The sequence below is a fragment of the Podarcis pityusensis genome (genome assembly GCF_964106645.2).
Source record: "Podarcis pityusensis genome assembly, contig: HAP1_SCAFFOLD_197, whole genome shotgun sequence".
Lineage (NCBI taxonomy): Eukaryota > Metazoa > Chordata > Lepidosauria > Squamata > Lacertidae > Podarcis > Podarcis pityusensis.
Genome location: NW_028293273.1, coordinates 57,345 through 76,860, shown reverse-complemented (window position 1 = coordinate 76,860; position 19,516 = coordinate 57,345). Strand labels below are relative to the sequence as shown.

At 57.8% G+C, this 19,516-nt stretch overlaps 2 protein-coding genes across 2 annotated transcripts; both read left to right on the top strand.

Moving 5' to 3' along the window:
* Positions 1-13,927: 13,927 nt before the first annotated feature.
* Positions 13,928-14,869, top strand: LOC308469164 (lexA repressor-like; the record flags this gene model as incomplete). Its single annotated transcript, XM_081024508.1, has 2 exons — positions 13,928-13,939; positions 14,246-14,869. The coding sequence occupies 2 exons, from the start codon at positions 13,928-13,930 to the stop codon at positions 14,867-14,869; spliced, it is 636 nt and encodes a 211-aa protein (XP_080880634.1).
* Positions 14,870-16,397: 1,528 nt separating this feature from the next.
* LOC308469163 (error-prone DNA polymerase-like) lies at positions 16,398-19,505 on the top strand (the record flags this gene model as incomplete). Its single annotated transcript, XM_081024507.1, has 1 exon — positions 16,398-19,505. The coding sequence occupies one exon, from the start codon at positions 16,398-16,400 to the stop codon at positions 19,503-19,505; it is 3,108 nt and encodes a 1,035-aa protein (XP_080880633.1).
* Between the last annotated feature and the right edge of the window lie 11 nt (positions 19,506-19,516).

Sequence of the window (19,516 nt, the reverse complement as noted above, 5' to 3'; positions counted from 1 at the left end):
TTTCATAAGACCAGCACTCGGGCTGCACCCGGAACTGGCTCATGAGCGTGCTGGGGAACTTCCACTTTTCGAATCCTATCTCGGCCGTACAAATTATGTAGGCGAGGTCGGCCTCGACTACGTCACTCACGACGAATCCAACCGAGCGGCGCAGCGGAGAGTCTTCGAGCGGATTCTCGACTTATGTGATAGTGCAGGGAATAAGGTTCTTACTGTTCATAGTCGGCGAGCTGTCCATGACGTTGTGGCAGCCATACCGCACGACTTCAACGGCAAGCTCATTTTACATTGGTACTCGGGTCCGCTAAAGATGTTAAAGCAAGCTATAGATAAGGGCTGCTACTTCTCTATAAATCTAGCAATGACACGAGCTGACAAGGCAAGAAAGTTGTTTCACGAAATTCCTTTAGACAGACTTCTTACGGAGTCCGATGGGCCTTTCGTACAATTCAACCAAACTGCGATACGTCCCATTCATATGGACTCGGTGATTCAGAAAATCGCAGCCGAACTATGCCTTCCGGCAAGCGATGTTCGCTGCAAGATCTATGCCAACTTTCATCGCTTGCTAAAAGGTTGAGGTCGAACTGCGGTATGGTTTGGAACCAAATGTCCTTGCTGACAAGTAAATTATGTCGACGAGACCGCAAAGTTGTGCTGGGGTAGGGTCAAGGATGCCAGTCTGCCCACACTGCTCAGATTCCAAGGCCCATAAAGACGGACATGATCGAGCGCAGAAACATCGTTACCGTTGTTCGACATGTCGGCGTAGCTTCACCCACCGCAGTGGTACACCTTTTGCCCATCACCGTTGGCCTCGTGACGTGATTGTCATGGCGGTACGCTGGTATTTCAGCTACCGCCTGTCAGCGGCGAACGTCCGTAATCTGCTAGCTGAGCGCGGGCTCGACGTGTCCCGACAGACGGTAGCCGACTGGGCGCAGAAGTTCGGTGTGCTCCTGGCAGCAGCTTCCCGACGCTACGCCAAACCGCTTGGCTCGCGCTGGTTCGTGGACGAAACGTACGTGCGGATCGGTAAAGCGTGGGCTTACCTCTACCGCGCCGTGGATGAAGCGGGACAAGTCGTAGACGTGCTGCTGCGCGAAAAGCGAGATCTAGAGAGCGCTAGAGCGTTCTTCGAGCAGGCCATTAAACGCCGAAGCATGGTCCCTGACGAAGTCGTCACCGACAAGCACCGGGCGTACCTTCGAGCCCTGCGCCAGCACGCGCCGAACGCTAAGCACCGCCGCACCGGGCTGAACCGCAAGCGAGCGCTGACCACCAAGCCAATCGAGCGCTCGCATCTTCCCATCAAAGACCGAGTAAAGTCGATGCGCTGTTTGGGTTTGGGCTCGGTCGCAACCGGGCAACGTTTATTGGAGGGCGCTGAGCTGGCTCAAGCCGTGAGGCGTGGCGATATCCGCCCACCCGGCCGAGGTGATCCAAGCTCAGTGCACGAGAGTGCGAGGCTTGAAGTGACGACGTTTTCTTGGCTGTCGTCGGAGTTGCGAACCGTAGCTTGAGCCGCCTAGGGAATGAACCTCATCCTAAGAGCAGTTCAGCGTTCTCGCTACCCCAGCACAACTTTACAGTCTCATGTCGACTGCTTTCTAAGCTGGTAAGATCTTCTTAGAACTCTTAAGGAGCGGCTTTTGCCTCTTATAAACCAGATAGCGAGGGCCGTATCTTTTTCGTCTATCCCTACCGACCACTCGAGCAAACGACCTCGCAGTCAGGTGCACCCTCTCCAGAGCCCCAAGCGCCTTCCCTTTACGGCTACGTCCGGGACGCACCAATGCAAATACTGCTCTAGTGGCCAACTGGAGATTCGTTTCGGGTCGTTACGGCTATTACTTTAAGTGCATGGACTGCCAGAAGAACACGTCGATTTCCCGAAGCTGCACAACCTGTGGAAACGAAGGCGTACTCGGAAACAGGAACAGACCTTTTCCAGTGAGTGCGCGACCTGTCGTCACTCAGAAGCCCTTTTTTGTGAACCCGTGACGAACTTTACAACACTTTCGTGAGCGTGACCAGACTCCACATACCTTCGGTTCGTGTCTCTTCATGCTTGTGTCTGCTGCTCGTCGCTGCTGCTCGTCGCTGCCTTAAGCAATAGCACTGGGTTGTGCAGGAAAAAGCGGTACTCCCGCCGAATGAGCTTCATACCCAAGGCGCAGAGCGCACGAAAGAACGGCATGAACCAGAACGGTCGTTAATAGGTGAACACAAGAATCCGCCGGCTATGCTGTGCGGCCTTCTCGAGGAGTGTCGTCGCGTCGGGATAGCAGCACACCACCCGGTCGAGCACCACCATGTCCGCCTTCGGGTAAGGACGGGTTGAAGTGGCAAAGGTCGTCTTGAACAAAAGGCGCCCTCTCCCCCACCCCAGCATCCTCGGCCACCTCGCAGGCTGCGCTGAGATAATCCGCTGATATATCCACGAAGGTGCCTTTACTGCCGCCCTTTTTCAGCAGCGTTGTGCCCACCGCACCGAGCCCACAACCGAAATCTAGAACACCCCTGTCCGATGCGAGAGGCTCAGGTATTTTGATGATCTGCTGCTGTCACAGGTTCAAACCATTGCGCCGGAAGGCGTCGAGTTCCTGCCGGACGAGCCTGCCCGCGAACATCCGGCTGAGTCCGTTCGGGTCACAACAGTCCATACCAGTCAGGATAGCTGCAGCAACTGGCCATTGCAAACCTTTCATGGCCTGGGTGGATCTTCTCTTACCAAGAATAGGCTTCAGGTGCTGGACCCAGCTTAAGCTTGCGCCCCTTGTTGATATCGAAGATATCGTCGAGACGCGTCATCATCGCAGGTTCCAGGCGCAAAGAGGCGGCCCGCTCGAGCCCATCAAGCTGCTCGACCGTTCGTACCCCCACGATAGCCGAGGCCACCGCCGGGTGTTGGAGCGTCCAGGCCGTTGCCACCACGTGCTCCTTCTCACCCAATTCGCGGCAGAGCGCAGAAAACGCACTCAACTGGTTGTTCTCTGCGCCAGCTTCATGTTGTACTCCTCCTCCAGCTGGCGCGTCCGCGACCCCTCCTTGGCCTGAACCTTACCCGTCAGTAGCCCACCTGCAAGCGGCATGTAGACGATCACCCCGATTCCGAACTCTTTCGCAGCAGGCAGGACCTCGAGTTCGGGATAACGGCTTCGCAGGTTGTACTGCGTTTGCTCGGAAACCAGCCCGACCGAGCCGCGCGCCCACGCCTGCATCTGCGCCCTGGCCAGCCCCCAGCCGGAGAAGTTGCTCGAGCCTGCATAGAGCACGTCCCCATCCGCGATAAGCCGCTCAAAGGTGCCCCAGAACTCTTCGGCGGACACGCGCCTGTCGATATGGTGTACCTGATAGACGTCGATACGGTCGGTTTGTAAGCGCCTGAGCGAGTCGGCGGCCTGTTTGCGGACCTTATAGGCCGAAAATCCAGGCGCATCGTTCACTGCGGCCTCATGGGTCATGTTGCCGTAGACTTTTGTCGCCAGCACGACCTCGTCGCGGACACCCGGACGCTTGGCGAACCAGGTGCCGATGATCTCTTCCGATCCTTCCCCTATGCCCTGCGCCGCCGTAGACGTTGGCCGTGTCGATAAAGTTGATCCCCAGCTCGAGGCAGCGATCGAGAATCTGATGCGACACTTCTTCTGAAGCGTAGGGGCCAAAGTGCATGGTGCCTAAGCAGATCTTGCTGACCCGCATGTTCGAGCGTCCGAGTTCGGTGTATTCCATAGTGTTCTCCTGTTCTGATGATGGGCTAGTCTACCCTGTATCAAAATTTCCCATGACGTTGTGGGGGAAATGTTCAAGAGTCACGTTTGGGCGTTGGTCACGTACCTGACAGGATGCTAAGTCAAGGTCCAAACCGGGCTAAATATCTGCCGTTCACCTTGACGGAAGCTCGTCAATCTGTCACAATTTAGGTGACAGATTGACGAGGTGTTTATGTCGGTTATCCCCTCTACCCAAACCTTCGAACTTATTCAGGAGATGAGTCGCGAGCTTGACCTGAGCCCCAGACAGATCGGTGAGCTCCTCGACATCCACCCCGCACCCTGCTGCGCCGCCAGGAGACAGGCACGCTCGAGGAAGCCGAGCTGCTCAGAGCGCAGATGTTAGATGAGGTGTTCCGGCTGGCCACCACGGCATTTCACGATGCGAGTCAAGCCAAAACGTGGTTATTCTCCGAGGTCGCCGCCCTAGAGTTTGGTCGGCCCGTCGATCAGCTCAAGACGATTCGCGGCTACGAACGCGTCAAAAGCCTCTTGGGGCAGGCTATTTTCGGGGTGTACTAGGTGCGCATCTGGCGCATCTACGACCCTGAAGCTGCCTACGCGCTACTGCCGAACTTCGACCCGCTAGATGGACAAGGGGCAGCCCTCTTCCCCGGACGCTGGAATAAGGCTGGCGTGAGGCTCCTTTACACCTCGCAATCACCGGAACTGGCCATGCTCGAGCTCCTGACCAAGCTAAATCCAGCTGCCTTCGGTGTCAGATTGGCGATCGAGATTGACGTCCCAGACGATGCTCGAGTACAAGACGCCGCACCAGCCATGCTGGGTCACCTCCTGCGCGGTGAAGAGAACGATACGCAGACTTACGGCAGTGGTTGGGTAGCAAGAGGACAGAGCCTGGTGCTCAAAGTCCCCTCGGCTGTACTGCCTGTATCGAGTAACTACCTTCTAACCCGCTGCACCCACAGGCCCCAGGCACTCCGCGTTGTGCGTCAGGTTGAGGTCAGTATGGATCCACGGCTCGTCCGCGCTCTAAATGACCGGCACGATCCCGATAGGTAACATCCTGCGTCTACCTTATTCAAGTTGTGCTTATACCCGGCTTAGAGTGGCAGACCGAGAGCTACTGCTACCATGGCGTATGTCTCTCAACCTTAGCGAGATCCTCGAGCACGACGCCCCTCACCTGGGCATCACCTCACGAAAATATCTGAGTGCGTTTTTACGACGCGATGGTCGACGCCCTGAGACAGGGCGAGTTGACACCCGAAGGCGGGGCGCTACCCACTACTTTAAATATTCCTCCTGGCGCTCCTACCCGGTGAACACGCACTGCTCAAGCGGGATAAGGAGATGACGGACTGGTCGGTTGAGAACGACGCCAAGTACGCCACCTTCCTGATCGCTGGCGGTCGACGATAGCTGCGACCCCCGAGCCGGGTAGGAAAATTAGAGCCATCGCAGCGCCCCTGCATCAGGCTGTCACCACACTTCAGCAACTCGAGCAGAAAGGTACGAAAAAGGCCGAGCTGGAGGGAGCGGTCCGAACCTTTTTGGACGTGTACGCGTTGTCGCAACACGCGCTGAACCTACCCGCCATTGACCGTCCTATACCTGAAAAGTTGCCGGCAGGCATTGACCTCGATGAGACCAGAATCAAACTCGGCGAGAGCAAGGGAACCTACGTGGGGCTGCTCAGGCGTACAAACGCAGAGGAGCAGAGCTAAATCCCCTAAGGTGTCGAAGCATGTTGTGTGTAGCTATGAACCACGTAAGCCGCATGCACATCTCCTCCAAGAAGGCATGACACCACCGCCAGCCAACATGACCGCCCTCGAGCTCTCTGCTTACGAGGGTCTGGACACCATTAAGGTTGTCAAGATGCCCGCGTCCGAGCTGCGCCAAGGCCAAGTGCTCGTCAGGATCGAGGCGGCTGCCGTGAATCCGTCGGACCTGATGTCATCCAGGGGCGCTACGGCTTCACCAAGCCCCTCCCAGTCGTGCCCGGCTTCGAAGCGAGCGGTCGGGTCGTTTCCGGCGAGGCGCGTACGCCCACGCCCTCGTCGGCAGGCGCGTGGCTTGTGCCGTCCAGCAAAAGGGGGACGGCACCTGGGCCGAGTTTGTCGCTGTTGACGTCATATCATGCCTGCCGCTCTTCCGAGCGTGAACTTCGAGCAAGGGGCAGCCCTTTTCGTCAATCCCTTCACCGCCCACACGCTGCTCGAGCGGGCGAGTCTCGACCTGCTTTGAGTTATCGTGCTCTATGCAAGTAACCCGCGAGCAGCAATAGCAGAACGGGCAGGATGCTGAGGGGCAAGCGTTGACTCAAAAAGCCCGGCGTGAGGCACACAAACCCACCATGCCAAGCTGCCGCTCGAGACTCGTGGGTTTCTTGCGGGCCAGCAACCCGGCGGTGAGGTAGAGGGCGAGGAGCATGATGCCGAGGCCGAGCATTTGGGCAGCCTAGCAACTTTCGTCGTGGGGGATTGCAAGAAAATCTGGCGTGCTTTGGCTACACTCTTGTCATGCAACTTGTCATCGACCGCTTCGAGGATAACGAGCTGGTGGTGCTCGAGACCCCCGAGGGAGAAAGTTTCATCATGCCAAGCTCACAGATCCCCTGGTACGCCAGTGAAGGGCGACGTGCTGACCGTGCTGCTCGAGGAGAAGTGGCAGGGCGACATTCGCTACGCTGTCGATCAGGACGAGACGCTCAGAAGGCTCAAAAAAGCGATGGGTCTCAGAGCGAGCCTGCCCAAAGCCGATAACGAGGACATTGACCTGTGAGACTGTCAGGCAACGCTTTCTAGTGGCCCTAGCATCACCGCTCGGCGTTCATAACACCCCCTAGCTCAGCGCCAGCCCAATCCCGGAGCCACCTCGGTCAAGATCGACTCAATGACGTGGGCCTTGTAGTCAACGCCTAACTGATTGGGCACGGTCAGCAACAGGGTGTCGGCCTCAGCGATGGCCTCGTCCTCGCAAGCTCCTCGATTAACACATCGGGCTCTGCGGCATAGCTGCGACCGAAGATCGAGCGGCCAAGGTCAGGGATAGCGCCGATCTGGTCGGCGGTGTCGCGACCCGAGCCGAAGTACGCCCGGTCCATATCGTTCATCAGCGCGAAGATGCTGCGACTTACCGACACCTGCGGCTCACGCTCATGACCCGCCTCTGCCCACGCCTCTCGGAAGATCCGGATCTGGTTGGCTTGCTGAACGTGGAACGGCTCGCCCGTCTCGTCAGCCTTCAACGTGGAGCTCATGAGGTTCATGCCGAGTTCAGCCGCCCACTTCGCCGTCGTGTTGGTCGCTGCACCCCACCAGATGCGCTCGCGCAGACCCTCGGAGAAGGGTTCAAGCCGCAGCAGCCCCGGCGGGTTGGGGAACATCGGACGCGGGTTGGGCTCGGCGAACCCTTCGCCCTTCAACACATCGAGGAAGAGCTCCGTGTAGCACGCGCCATGTCAGCGTCTGTCTGGCCCTCGGCGGGTACGTGACCAAAGTATTTGTACCCGCCGATCACCTGCTCCGGCGATCCCCGACTGATGCCGAGCTGCAGGCGTCCGCCAGCAATCAGGTCGGCAGCTCCCGCGTCCTCGGCCATATAGAGCGGGTTTTCGTAGCGCATGTCGATGACGCCCGTGCCCAGTTCGATGGTGCTCGTCTTCGCCCCCGCCGCAGCGAGCAAGGGGAACGGCGAACCGAGTTGTTGCGCGAAGTGGTGCACGCGGAAGTAAGCACCGTCGGCTCCCAACTCCTCGGCAGCGACTGCTAGATCGATCGACTGCAGCAGCGTGTCCTTGGCTGATCGTGTCTTCGAGTGCGGCGAGTTCGTCCAATGTCCGAATGAAAGGAACCCAATCTTCTTCACAGTTGAGAGTACGACGATCTCGCTCTCGCAAGTGTTTGAGTCCTCGGTTTGCCCTAGACGTCCAGAAGGGGTCTGTGTCGAGAGAAGTAGTCGCCCTTCCGCTAGAGTTAAAGAGGAGCTATAGATCTGTGAACCGTTTTCTCCTTCCCCTGGCTTTGCTCCTCCTCACCTTAGTGCAAGCTCAGGAAGGGCTCGAGCTGCACTTCATCGACGTGGGTCAGGGTGACGCGGTGCTCATCCGCTCTCCCTCAGGCCAAAACGTCCTTTACGATGGCGGCAGGGGCAGTGATGGACACGCTCACCTACCTGCGCTCAGTTGGGGTGCAGTCCTCTGGACCTGGTTATAGCCTCCCACGTCGACGCCGACCACATCGGGGGGCTGGCGGACGTGGTGAGCTACTACCGACCTCGCTTTTTTCTGGACAACGGCATTCCCCACACCTCACTGACTTACTTCAGGCTCTTGCAGGCGGTGCAGGCTGCCGGGAGTCAAGTACTCGAGCCCACCTCCCGGCGTATCGGGCTAGGCGACGCTTCATTGCAAGGTGATTCCACCCCCAGGAGAAGAAGCCTTCGGCAGCAACGATAACTCAGTGGGGGTCATCGTTTCCTACGGTGACTTCGATGCGGCGCTGACCGGCGACGCCGAAGCACCCGAATCGCGTGGTGGTTCGCGTTCATTCCAGAGTTGTTTCATCCTGTCGAGGTCTATAAGGCGTCACATCATGGCTCGGCAAACGGCGACACGCCCGAATCGATGATGACCTTTAGCCCGGAGGCGGTAGTCGTCTCGGCGGGGCTGGACAATGCCTACGGGCATCCCACGCAGCACGCTTTGGACCTCTATAGCGGGATCGGGGCGCTCCATTACCGCACCGACTTGCAGGGCACGATTATCATCACAGGACAGGCTGATGGGACTTTTACCGTCAATGCCGATCCGAGTACCGACGCCGCTCCGGAAGAAACCTTTACACCCGCAGAGCCCGTCAGCACGATCCCCCTCCCCTACGACCCTTTTGGTGAAGATCGCGATTGTGGCGATTTCTCTTCGCAAGCAGAGGCGCATGCGTTCTATAAGGCGGCAGGGTCAGGCGACCCTCACCACCTTGACAGCGAGGGTGATGACGTGGCGTGTGAGAGTTTGCCCTAGCTGCTTGTTACGAGGCGCTGTTGCAGCTCTTTGAGCTGCCCTTCAAGCTCGAGCTTCATCTCTTTGAGGCTATGGCTCAATTCCGCCACCCCAGACGGCGTGAGATCGTAAGGCAGCGGCTTCGCTCTCGAGCCCCTCGAGCCGTTCCTGCAACAGATAGTGACGCTCGATGAGACCCTTCAAGGTATCCATCTCCCAGAGGCTGATGAGCCGCCTTGCCATGCGCGTAGTGTAGAGGTTTTCTTCGCTTTCAAGCGGAAAGTCCTGCCGAGCCTGTGGCGGCGCGCAGCAGTTCGTCTACGTTGAAGGCGTCGAGCGCTTCAGCAACGCCTTGCAGGTACAGGAGGCTCAAGACTTCCTCGGTGGTTTTGCCCTCGAGCCCAGCCCTGTCGATCTGGGTGATGCGCCCGGGGGCAAGCTCACTAAGTTTGGTGAAGATCTGCTCCTTATACGCTTCAGCGAGTTTTAGAAGTTTGTCGTCAGCACGTCTCGGGTTGCCTTTGGGGTCGTCGGGAAGGCTCGAGCTGGCTTCGAGGGATGGTCCTTCCCCCTCCCTTATCCGTTGGCTTTTTCTCGGTGCTGAGCATAGCCGCGACCTGCTTGCCGAGCCAGATGCAGTAGAGCGCTCCCAGAAGCCAGCTTGCCAGGTGAACAAGGTGCTGCATGGCTGAGTGTAGAGCATCGTTACGAGCGTAATCGCAAGATTTTAGGCTCAGACTGCGTTCAGGCGAACGGTCGGAGCTTGTTACGCTTTGCCGCGTTGAAATACGAACGACTGAAAATGAAAGTCGCTATCCCGCTCCTCGCTAACAGAAACCTGTCGAAAGTACACAAGCTCCAAGTGCGACAGAACCCGGTGCAGCAAATCACGGTCTCGATAAAAGGCAAAAAAGCGTTTGGGTTCGTGCCGGTCGTCGGAGCGGATTCCCTCGAAATCCCTGCCGCCGTACACACCGAGGTAGAACAAACCGCCCGGCACCAGGAGCGCTCGGACGCGTTCAAGCACGGCGGGCAAGTCGGCTTTGGGGACGTGGAGCAAGCTGTTCAGAGCATAGATAGCGTCGAAGGTGCGGCCCGCAAAGTCAAGATTCAGGAAGTCCACGTTCACAGCCTCGAGACCCTTATCACGGCAGCTAGCGACCATCGCGGGTGAGAGGTCAGTGCAGATGACCTGGAGGCCGCTATCGCGAAAGAATGCGCCGTCGCGACCGGGGCCGGAGCCGAGTTCGAGCAGCGTTTGCGCCCCTCGCTCAGCCAATAGCTCGAGAAAGAACCCTCGCTCCCTGGCCTTCCACGGTTCCAGCTCAGGGCCGTCCCGCTCAGCGACGTTAGCGTCGTAGTGGTTACGCAAGCTCGGCAGGATGTCCTGATAGCGCATGGGCTCCTCCTAAGTTTCTAAACAGCTTAGCAAAGAGGGTTTGGCTTAGGGCAGCGCACTAAAACAGCCCGAGACCGCTTGCTCGGACTGCGCTCTTCGGGGTATGAGCTACGTTGAGGATAGACGATTATCGCCATGAAGTGGCAACTTCGTCTGGGATTGAGGTAGTTAGGTCAGACGAGCAGTACCGGGTTTACCGGCTCGATTGGCCTATGGCGTCTGATAATTCATTCCCTTAACAAGATCTCGCAACTCCCACAATCCCAGTGCACCGTAGGTATTAGCCAAAACTACTGTACGTTTGCTGATGACGGGAAGGTGGAGAGCTAGCAGACTTTGTATGGCCTGATAAACAGGCTTGCGCAGCGTATAAATATTCTGCGTCATTTTAGGTTTTTCTGATATGGCCTCCAGGCACGCGAGAGTTGCCTCGGGTTCCTTATTGGCGAATCGGTCGAGTGCAGCAAGTACTATACGCAGCGGGTCAAGCACATCTACGCGCTCGAGCAGGCGACTCAACGTTCGCGCCTTCCACGTATCGTTGAAAGCTGGGGAATCCAGCCAGTACCCGAAATCGCTAAATTCGCGGCTGTCATGCTCATTGGCGAGACGATAGTCGATAAGCTCGGTGAGTTTTTGAACTGTCAGGGGGTTAGGCTCACGCTCGTGGCGCAACAACCGACCGAGGAACTCAATGACAAACTTCCGTAAGGGCAAGGAGGCGTGGTTGTAGAAGAGCGCCAGCATGTTTTCAGGCGCATTAAGGTCGATCAGCCCTCTGACGTAGTAGAGGAGCACGTGTTCGGCCAGGCGTGTTTCAGGGTTGACCCCGTTTGTGGCAACGTCGGCCTTCAGTCCCCTGATCGCACGCGTATATTCGTTTTCTAAAAATTCGAACATGCTGTTATACGGGGCGTTGGCGAGGAGATAGGTGTCCCAGCAAGCCTCGTACCAAGAAGCGAGATCGTCGTCTTTGGGGAAGAGTTGATCCAGGTGGTCACGAACCCAGTCGCCGTCGAGACTCTCGAGCCACGGGAGCTTACGACCGTACACACTGCGAACAGCTCGCGATGCATCTTCGGTAAGGTCAAGGTGCTTGTCCATGACTCGCCAGAAGCGTTCAGCTGTCATGGGCCAGACCTCAGCGTGGTTTTGGCTCACCCAGAAGGCATATTCGACCGCAGCGGCCAGCGCTTCGGTGCGGACGGCATTGATCGCCAAACTGATCCAGTCATTGTAGGGGGCGGCCTCACGCTCTATTCCGGGGTCGGGATCGTCCGTAAGGCGTTCGAGAATGCTCCAGACCCGTAGGTGAAGGCCCATCGGCAGGGGGTTGCCGCCGCCAAACCCCAGTGAAAAAAGGTCGGGTATCGCCAGACGCACATTATGAAACCCACCCGGCTCCTGCTCCACTGGCCCCGGATAGCGTTGAGCTTTGGCATCGTCCTGCATAACAACCCACTCCGCAAGTGTCACGACAGAGGGCCAGGGGAAACGGAGTTCGGCCCTCAGCGCCTCGCGCAATCCCCGCAGGAGACCTACGTGGTAGGTCGGATTGAGCTCGAGCGTGGCGAAGAGACCAGCGGCTTCTGCAAAACGTCTAGGGGACTCGCCCACCGCTGTTTGCAACACACGTGCTAAGCTGGACGCCGAATCTCCCATGAAGTCGGTAGATGGCTCTAACGCTTTTAAGAATGTTATAAGGTCGCTGACAGGCATGGCCTTCAGCTCCTCGGCTGTTTTAGGGCTACGCGGTCCTACATCCCGAGCAACAGTAGGGCCAGGCGAAAAGACGTCGCTCTCCGAAATATCGTCGAGTAAGTCTGAAAACTGATCTTGCTCAGTGGCAGTCAGCTGGCTCTTGATCAGCTTCAAGAACCTCCTTTTCCAACTGTCAACCCAGTGGCTGGTTTGCCTCGCCTGCTCATCCGAACTCTCAATGCGCATAACACCCTGGAGGTAGGTTGAGAAACTCACCAAATCCTCTGGCTCCGGACCCTGAGCAATGCGGTTCAGAAGAAACTCACGTGCATCCCGCTCTAGTTCACCAAAGCGCGATTCCAAGAGCAGATTGTATTCCGGTTGAATCCGCCTGTTATCGAAATTGTCGAGGTCTGTAAGGCGCGCGGTGACGAGCTCAAGATGGCCCTTGCTCGTTGCCAGCACGTAGAGGGCAATGCGCCTGAAGATCGACCACCGCCGACTCTCGAGACTCTCGACAATCCAGGGCAAGGAATTACCTCTCATAACGAGATTGGTAGCCTGATCACATATCGCGGCAACAAGGCTTTCACGCGGACTGCTGTCATAGATGTCTACGTTGGGTACCACATAACTCTGCCAGCTGGTTGAATGGTCATCCAGACTATTCGGAGTCGTCGTTGAAAGTCTGAGCGCCCTTTCTAAGGTGTCGCAGAGATATTGGAACGTAACGAGCGGCTCCTGCTGGACAAGAGGAGGCATCGTTGCCCGCAGCAGCTCACCATACTCCCAGCCGTCGAGCCTTGCCTGGGGCGTTGGGGGCATCGCTAAGAAGCTATCGACGTCTTGGTACGAATCGGGGCGCATGTCGAGAAAGGCGCTAAGGAGCTCGAGACCCTTCGGGAAATAGCCACTCTCCCCCAAATAGACAACCAGATGACCGATCATTTCGGCATCAGAGACAAACTTTGCCTCCCTAACCACCTCAGTAAGTTTTGGAACCAGACTCGCGGCGGTGGGTGCAGGCAATGCTCGAGCGATCTCTGCGATAACCGCCAAATCGTGGAGCACAACACTATTAGGAAGAGAGTCGATGACATCCCTAACGGCTTCAGGACGCTGTAGGGCGATGCCTAAGAGGTACTGGAGGAGGTGATGGATTACCCTGGGCTCCTGAACCTGATCAGCACTCCAGGTGTAGAACCCAGCAGCTACGAGGTGGTCTAACCAGTCTGGATTTTGCTTACCAACAATTCTTGCCAGGAAATAGGTTCGCAGCTGCACATCAGCAAGATAATCAGCCATCTCAGACAAGTTCTGAGGTCTCTTGTCGATAATGCCGTCGATTTCGTCCAGCTTGGTAAAAAAGAGTTTGCTCATCAGCGTAGTTCGGGTTCCCCGAATTGACTCGGCCGAGGGATAATGGGATCAATGAGGCTCTCGAGCATTTTACCCAAGCCCGAATAGGAGCCGTCTGGATTGGGATATCTTACGACTGTGATGTCGCTACTCAAATAGTCGGCGTTTTCTTCCTTTTCGCGACCTTTGTCGATTTGCACAGCATCATAGTAGATATTAGGAAGCAAGATAAACCGCCTTGGTAGTGTGTTGCCAGTTCGAGCCTCTCGGTCAAAAGCCAGGTCCTTGGTCAATGCGAAGAGTTGTCTTATCTGAGGCTCTTTTAGGCTACACCCAATAAACACCACAGGCTGCTCCAAAAATAGCTCTCTCAGAAAGGTGTAGAGGCGACTTTTTTCCTCATAGGCTCGATCAAACTCGCTCGTACTCAAAACAAGCGCATCAAGATGGGGAACGCAATTTTTTTCGACTCTCCCGTGAAGATAATAGGCACTTTCCGCCAGTCTGGCTGGTGGAAGGTCGGGGTATGCACAGATCGTTTTTTCCTTGATGCTAGCGATATGACCTAACAGTGGGTCGAAGTTCAGAGTAACGTAACTGTAGAAGGGTAGGTCGAAGAGGGTTTTATAGACAGCAGGAACTTTTGTTATGGGAGAGCCATATTCGTGGGCGAGCGCCAAGCGATAATTTTCGGGATCTAAGCGCTTTGCCGTCTCAGCAAGTGCCATGAGCACTTCGGCATCAAGCCCCTGCTCCAAGTGCCTTTTATGTAGAGTTAATCCGCACTTTTTACAAACCGCCCTCACAAGCCCAGACCATGATTTGTATTTACCTTTGCCTGTTGATGGTCCAGAACCCACAAATGCCACACAACCCGGGAGGCGCAGGACTTCCCTAAGCTGCTGCAGCTCATCTTCTGTAGAAGAGGCAAATGAGTTCACCCAAGAAAAATAATAACGCCCACAGTATCCTCAAGCGAGGCAAATATCCTCTTGACATACCCACTCCCCAAAGCCTATCTTTGGGATACCCTTAAATATTAAGGGTATAAGGAGAAGTGTGAGCGACCTGACCCGGCAGCAGGCCCGTCTCTGGGCCGCCATCCAAAAGCAGGAAGAGCGCGGCGGCATCCAGCCGAGCGAGCTTGCCAGGGAGCTGGGGATTCACGTCGTCACAGTAAGCGAGCATCTTCGGGCGCTCGAGCGCAAGGGCTACCTGAGCGTCGAGAGTAGGGGCCGGGGCAAGACGCCCAACATCCGTCTGCGACGCGCGGGCATTCCGCTTATCGGCTACATCCGTGCCGGATCGCTCGCCGAAGCGCTCGAGTACCCCGAGGGCTACCTGCGTCTCCCCTTCTATCCCGACAGGTTTGGGCTTAGAGTCGAAGGAAATTCGATGGCCGACGCCATTCAGGATGGCGACGTGGTCATCTTGCAAAAGCGTGCCTACAAGAGTGGTGAGGTCTGCGCGGTCAGGGTGGATAACAGCGACGCGACGCTTAAATATCTGGATCATTACATTAACGGCACGATCCTCTTGCGACCACACAACCCCGACTTCCCGAGCCTCGAGGTGGACGTGGACCGCATCGCCGTGGACGGCGTTTACTCCGGACTCTTGCGCGGGGATCTGGTGGCCGATTTGCTCGAGGGGAGCGCTGTGAATTAGGAAAAGGACCAAAAGGCAGGGACGCACTTCATCTTTGGCGGGATACCGTGCGCCCCTAACGTGAGCGAAAAGACACTGACTGGAGGTGCCTCTTGCCCTACTCGTATTCTAGCATAAACGGGGTGTTTCTGCCGTCCAGAACGCAGAAACGGCGATGATTGTGGCCGCCCTCTACGAACCATTCTCCCTCTGGCTGGCGGAGTGGGAGCAACCGAGTCTGGCCCAGATTCCGCTGGTCGCGGTGAGCAAGACTAAGGTCATGCACGCTTCTGCGATGGCCAGGGCGCAGGGCATCAAAGCGGGCTCGAGCTTACCCAGCGCGATCGCCAAAGTACCCGATCTGGAGGTTGTCGAGACCTCGAGTGTCTACCTCACGGCGAGCTGGGAAAGGCTCGTCGAAGAGCTGTCGGGCCTCACGAGGACGCTCGAGGCTCCCAGTATCGGGCGGGTCTATCTGGAGTTGGAGCTACCCGACGCGGTGCAGCTCGCGGAGAGCTACAAGATCAGGGTAGGCATGGCTGAGAGTCTCGAGGTGGCCACTTTGGCGGCCTTCATCTCGTCTCCAGGCCGGGTCAAGGTCATCAGCAAAGACAACGAAGCTGCTATTCTCGACGCGCTGCCCCTCTACTTCTTACGGGGCGTCGGCCTCAGTCAGCGGCTGCTAGCCAAGTTCGGCTTGCTCGGTATCAACCGGGCTGGGCAACTGCGGCAGTGGAGCAAGTCCCAGGCGAGTGCGTTCCTGGGCAAGCCGGGCAAGCACCTGATGCCTTACCTGTTCGGGCCTTACCGAACGGTCCTGGGGCGCTACACCCCGGCCCCGCGCCTCTCCCTCGGCCTGTCCTTCGAAGAGGCGATCTTTGAACCTTTCGAGATCGAGCCCGTCCTGAAACGGTTATCCAAAGAGCTTTCCGCCGAGCTGGGGAAAAAGGTCGCCTCAAGACTCAGCATCCATGCGCTCGCGCAAGGACTCGAGCACAAAGCGTCGCGCTTGTCCAAGCGTTTTCTACACCGTCACGAGGAGATCTACCGCCTGGCGCTGTTGACCCTCGAGGACACTAAGGCCCAGCCCCTCGGCATCGACAGGTTGACCCTCGAACTCGGCGGCCTATCCCTGCCTGCCATTCAGGGAAGCCTTTGGCCCAAGAAAGAACGGCTCGAGCTGGCCATCGCCGCTGTCGAAGACCGTTACCCAAGAGCGATTCTGAAGGTCGTGGAGCACAACATCTACTCGAACGCGCCGGATGAGCAGATGCGGCTGGTCGTTCGCTCTACAGGAGAGGAGGTCATGCGTGAAACTCATGATGACAGCGGTCAACATCATCGAGAACGAGAACGGACACCCGTGCGGGCTTAAGGGACCCAGGGATACCGTTACGGTCACGCGGATCCTCGACTCCTGGCGAGCGGGGGGCGCGTGGTGGCTGGATGAACTGCCCAGGGACTACTACCAGGTCGAACTCGAGACGGGCGACATCTGGGAAGTTTATAAATCGGGTGACGCCTGGACGCTCTCGCGGATCTCCGACTGATGCGTCCCCTGCCGATTCTCTACAGCTACTTCACCTTCGGTACGGGGGTCTCGAGCCCGACGCGGCTCATTGAAAGGGCGGCGGAGCTGAGTTACCCCGCTGTCGTCTTAGCGGACCAGAATGGCGTCTACGGGGCTGTGGAAGCACAGCAGGCAGGGCGCAAATATGGCGTCAAGGTGCTCGTCGGCGCGACCATTACCGTGGAGTATCGCAAAACAACCTATCCGCTGGTGCTCATCGCCCAGAACCGGCGCGGCTACGAAGTGCTCTGCGACCTGCTGACGGTAGTGCATGAAGCCAAGGACAAGACGGTGACGCTGCCTGTCCTGCTCGCCCACACCGAAGGGCTCCTCTGCCTCACCGGGGGGCGTCAAGGCTTTCCTACACGGCTGATGACGGCCCGGAAGCTCTACGACTTAGAAGACATCACCGACGCGCTCAAAGGGGCATTTCCCGAACGGCTCTACATGCAGCTTTCCTATAACGCCGACCCCGACGACGGGCTCATCATCCGCAAGCTGCGCGACTTTGCGCACTATCCGAACAGAGGGCTACCCGTCGTCTCGGCTCCCGAGGTGCGCTACGCTACGCCGGACATGTTTTCCATCTACGACACATTGGTGTGTGGACGGCTCGGCATCACCATCTACGAGTTTCACCCGCTGCGGCCTCGCAACGACCGCCATCACATCCCCGACCCGGAGGAATGGAAACGGCTCCCCCGGCACCCGCTGCCCTTCCCCGATGGCCTCCAGAACGCCCAGGTCATCGCGCAGAGTTGCGCCCTCGACCTGCTTGCCCAGCGCCTCATACCGCCGCCCGCCCGTGTCCCTGAAGGTTCGACTTTAGATCAATACCTCGACGAGCGCCTCTATACCGCCCTGAGCGAGAAGTACGCCAATACCAACTTCTCGGCAGCGAAAACGCGCCTCGAGCAAGAGCTCGTCACCATGAAGTCGCTGGGCCTCAGCGAGTTTTTCCTCCTTGCCGCCGAGATTACCGACTACTGTCGCAGTCATGGCATCGTCGCGTCGGGAAGGGGGAGCGCCGCTGCGTCGGTCACCTGCTACTTGCTGGGGATTACGACCGTAGACCCCATCGAGCACGATCTCCTCTTCGAGAGGTTTTTGCACACGGGGAGGACGAGCTTACCCGATGTAGACATCGACATCGGCTCCTCCCGGCGAGACGAGGTGCTGGCCTGGGCCGAACGACGGTTTGGGCAGAACACGCACGCTATGGTCTGCAACCGTCAGACCTACAAGCTGCCCTCGGCGGTGCAGGACTTGGGGCGAGGTCTCGGCATCCCGAAGGTGTGGCGCGACGAGCTTACCGAGAAGCTGGGTCGGGACTTTCGCAGCCACCGGCCTCACAAAGCCAGAAAAGCGCAAGAGATCTTCGACGCGGTGTTGCAGAACGCGCCCATCAAGCCCGTGCTGATAAGGCTTTTGGAGGGGCTCGAGAAGGGCACGGTGCGGCACATCACCCCGCATTCCGGAGGCGTGATTCTCTCCAAGACCTCGCTATCGCACTACAGCCCGCGGCAACGCTCCAAGGGGGGGATAAGGCTCATCCAGTTTAATAAGGATGACAGTGAAGCACTGGGCCTCATCAAGCTCGACCTGCTGGGACTCCGGATGCTCGGCGTGTTCGAGAGGTGTCGTGAGGAGGTCTTCCGGATTGAACACAACTGGCTCGAGCTGGGCAACCTGCCCGACGACCCTAAGGTATGGGGCAGCATCCGCGCCGGGGACACGATGGGCATTTTTCAGATCGAGTCGCCCGCCCAGACCCACATCACCGTCGATGTCCAGCCTACGAGCTTCAAAGACCTCGCGCATCAGGTGGCGCTCATCCGCCCCGGCCCGATTCAGAGCGGCACGGTGCAGCCCTACGTCAAACGCAAGAAGGGCCTCGAGCCCGTGACCTATATTCACAAGAGCCTCGAGCCAATCCTTGAGAAGTCCTACGGGGTGTTGCTGTTTCAGGAGGACGTTTTGAGGATCGCCACGCAGGTCGCGGGTTTCTCGTGGACCGAGGCCGAAGCGTTCCGCAAAAAGGTGGCTTCGTATGAAGAGGACTGGGAGATCGAAGATGACAGGAAGCGCTTTATCACGGGGTGCAAAAGCAAGTCGGGTCTCACGGAGTCAGAGGCGACCGGCGTGTTCGCCATGTGCGCCACCTTTCGCGGCTACGGCTTCGCCGAGAGCCATGCGTGGGCCTTCGGGATGCACGCTTACACCTCGGCCTGGCTGCGTTACCACTTTCCCGCTGAGTATTTTTCAGCGATTCTGACGGAGGAGCCGGGGATGTGGCCTAGATCGTCGCTTACGCAAGATGTCAAAGCCAAAGGTGTGGGGATCGCCCACCTCGACATCAACCTTTCAGGGATGAGTTTTAGTACCGAACGCGATCCGGGCGGCAGCAAGTCCATCCGGGTGCCGCTGACAAGTGTGAAGCCTGTAACCACCGAGACGGCCCGGAAGATCGTTCTGGAGCGTCTCGAGTACGGACCCTACACAGGTGTCAAAGACCTCTTTGAAAGAGTGAGACTCGACGAAGACGTACTAGGGGCGCTCGTGCGTGCAGGGGCCTTCGACAGGCTGCAAAAGCGCCGTGACGCCCTCTATCAGCTCGGGGCGCTCGTCAACATCCAGCCCCCTGCCCAGAAGCCCCTACTCTCGGCGTTTCCGGAGACGCCACCCCTGCCGGAACTCGGTATCAAGGAGCGGATCGTTTGGGATTACGCGCTAAAGAGCATGAACGAGTGGGGTGTCCATCCCATCGACCTGATGAGGCAAGAGCTTACCGCGCTCGGCGCGACGCCGATGATGAAGCTCAAGGATGGCTACGTCACCACGGTGGGGCAGGTCGTCGTTAAGCAGAAACCGCCGACCGCTAAGGGCTACGCCTTCTTCGACATCGAAGATGGTCCAGATCGCTGCCAGGTCATTATCTCGCCGGAGATGGGCGAGACGCACCGGGCAATGATGGTGTCGGTGCGGGTGCTCTTGGTCGCAGGCTGGCTCGAGAAGCGTGGTAAAGCCTGGACGCTGCGGGCCGAGAGGATTATCGATCCGTTTGCGGGACGGCTACTTTTAGATTGAGGAGTGCGAAA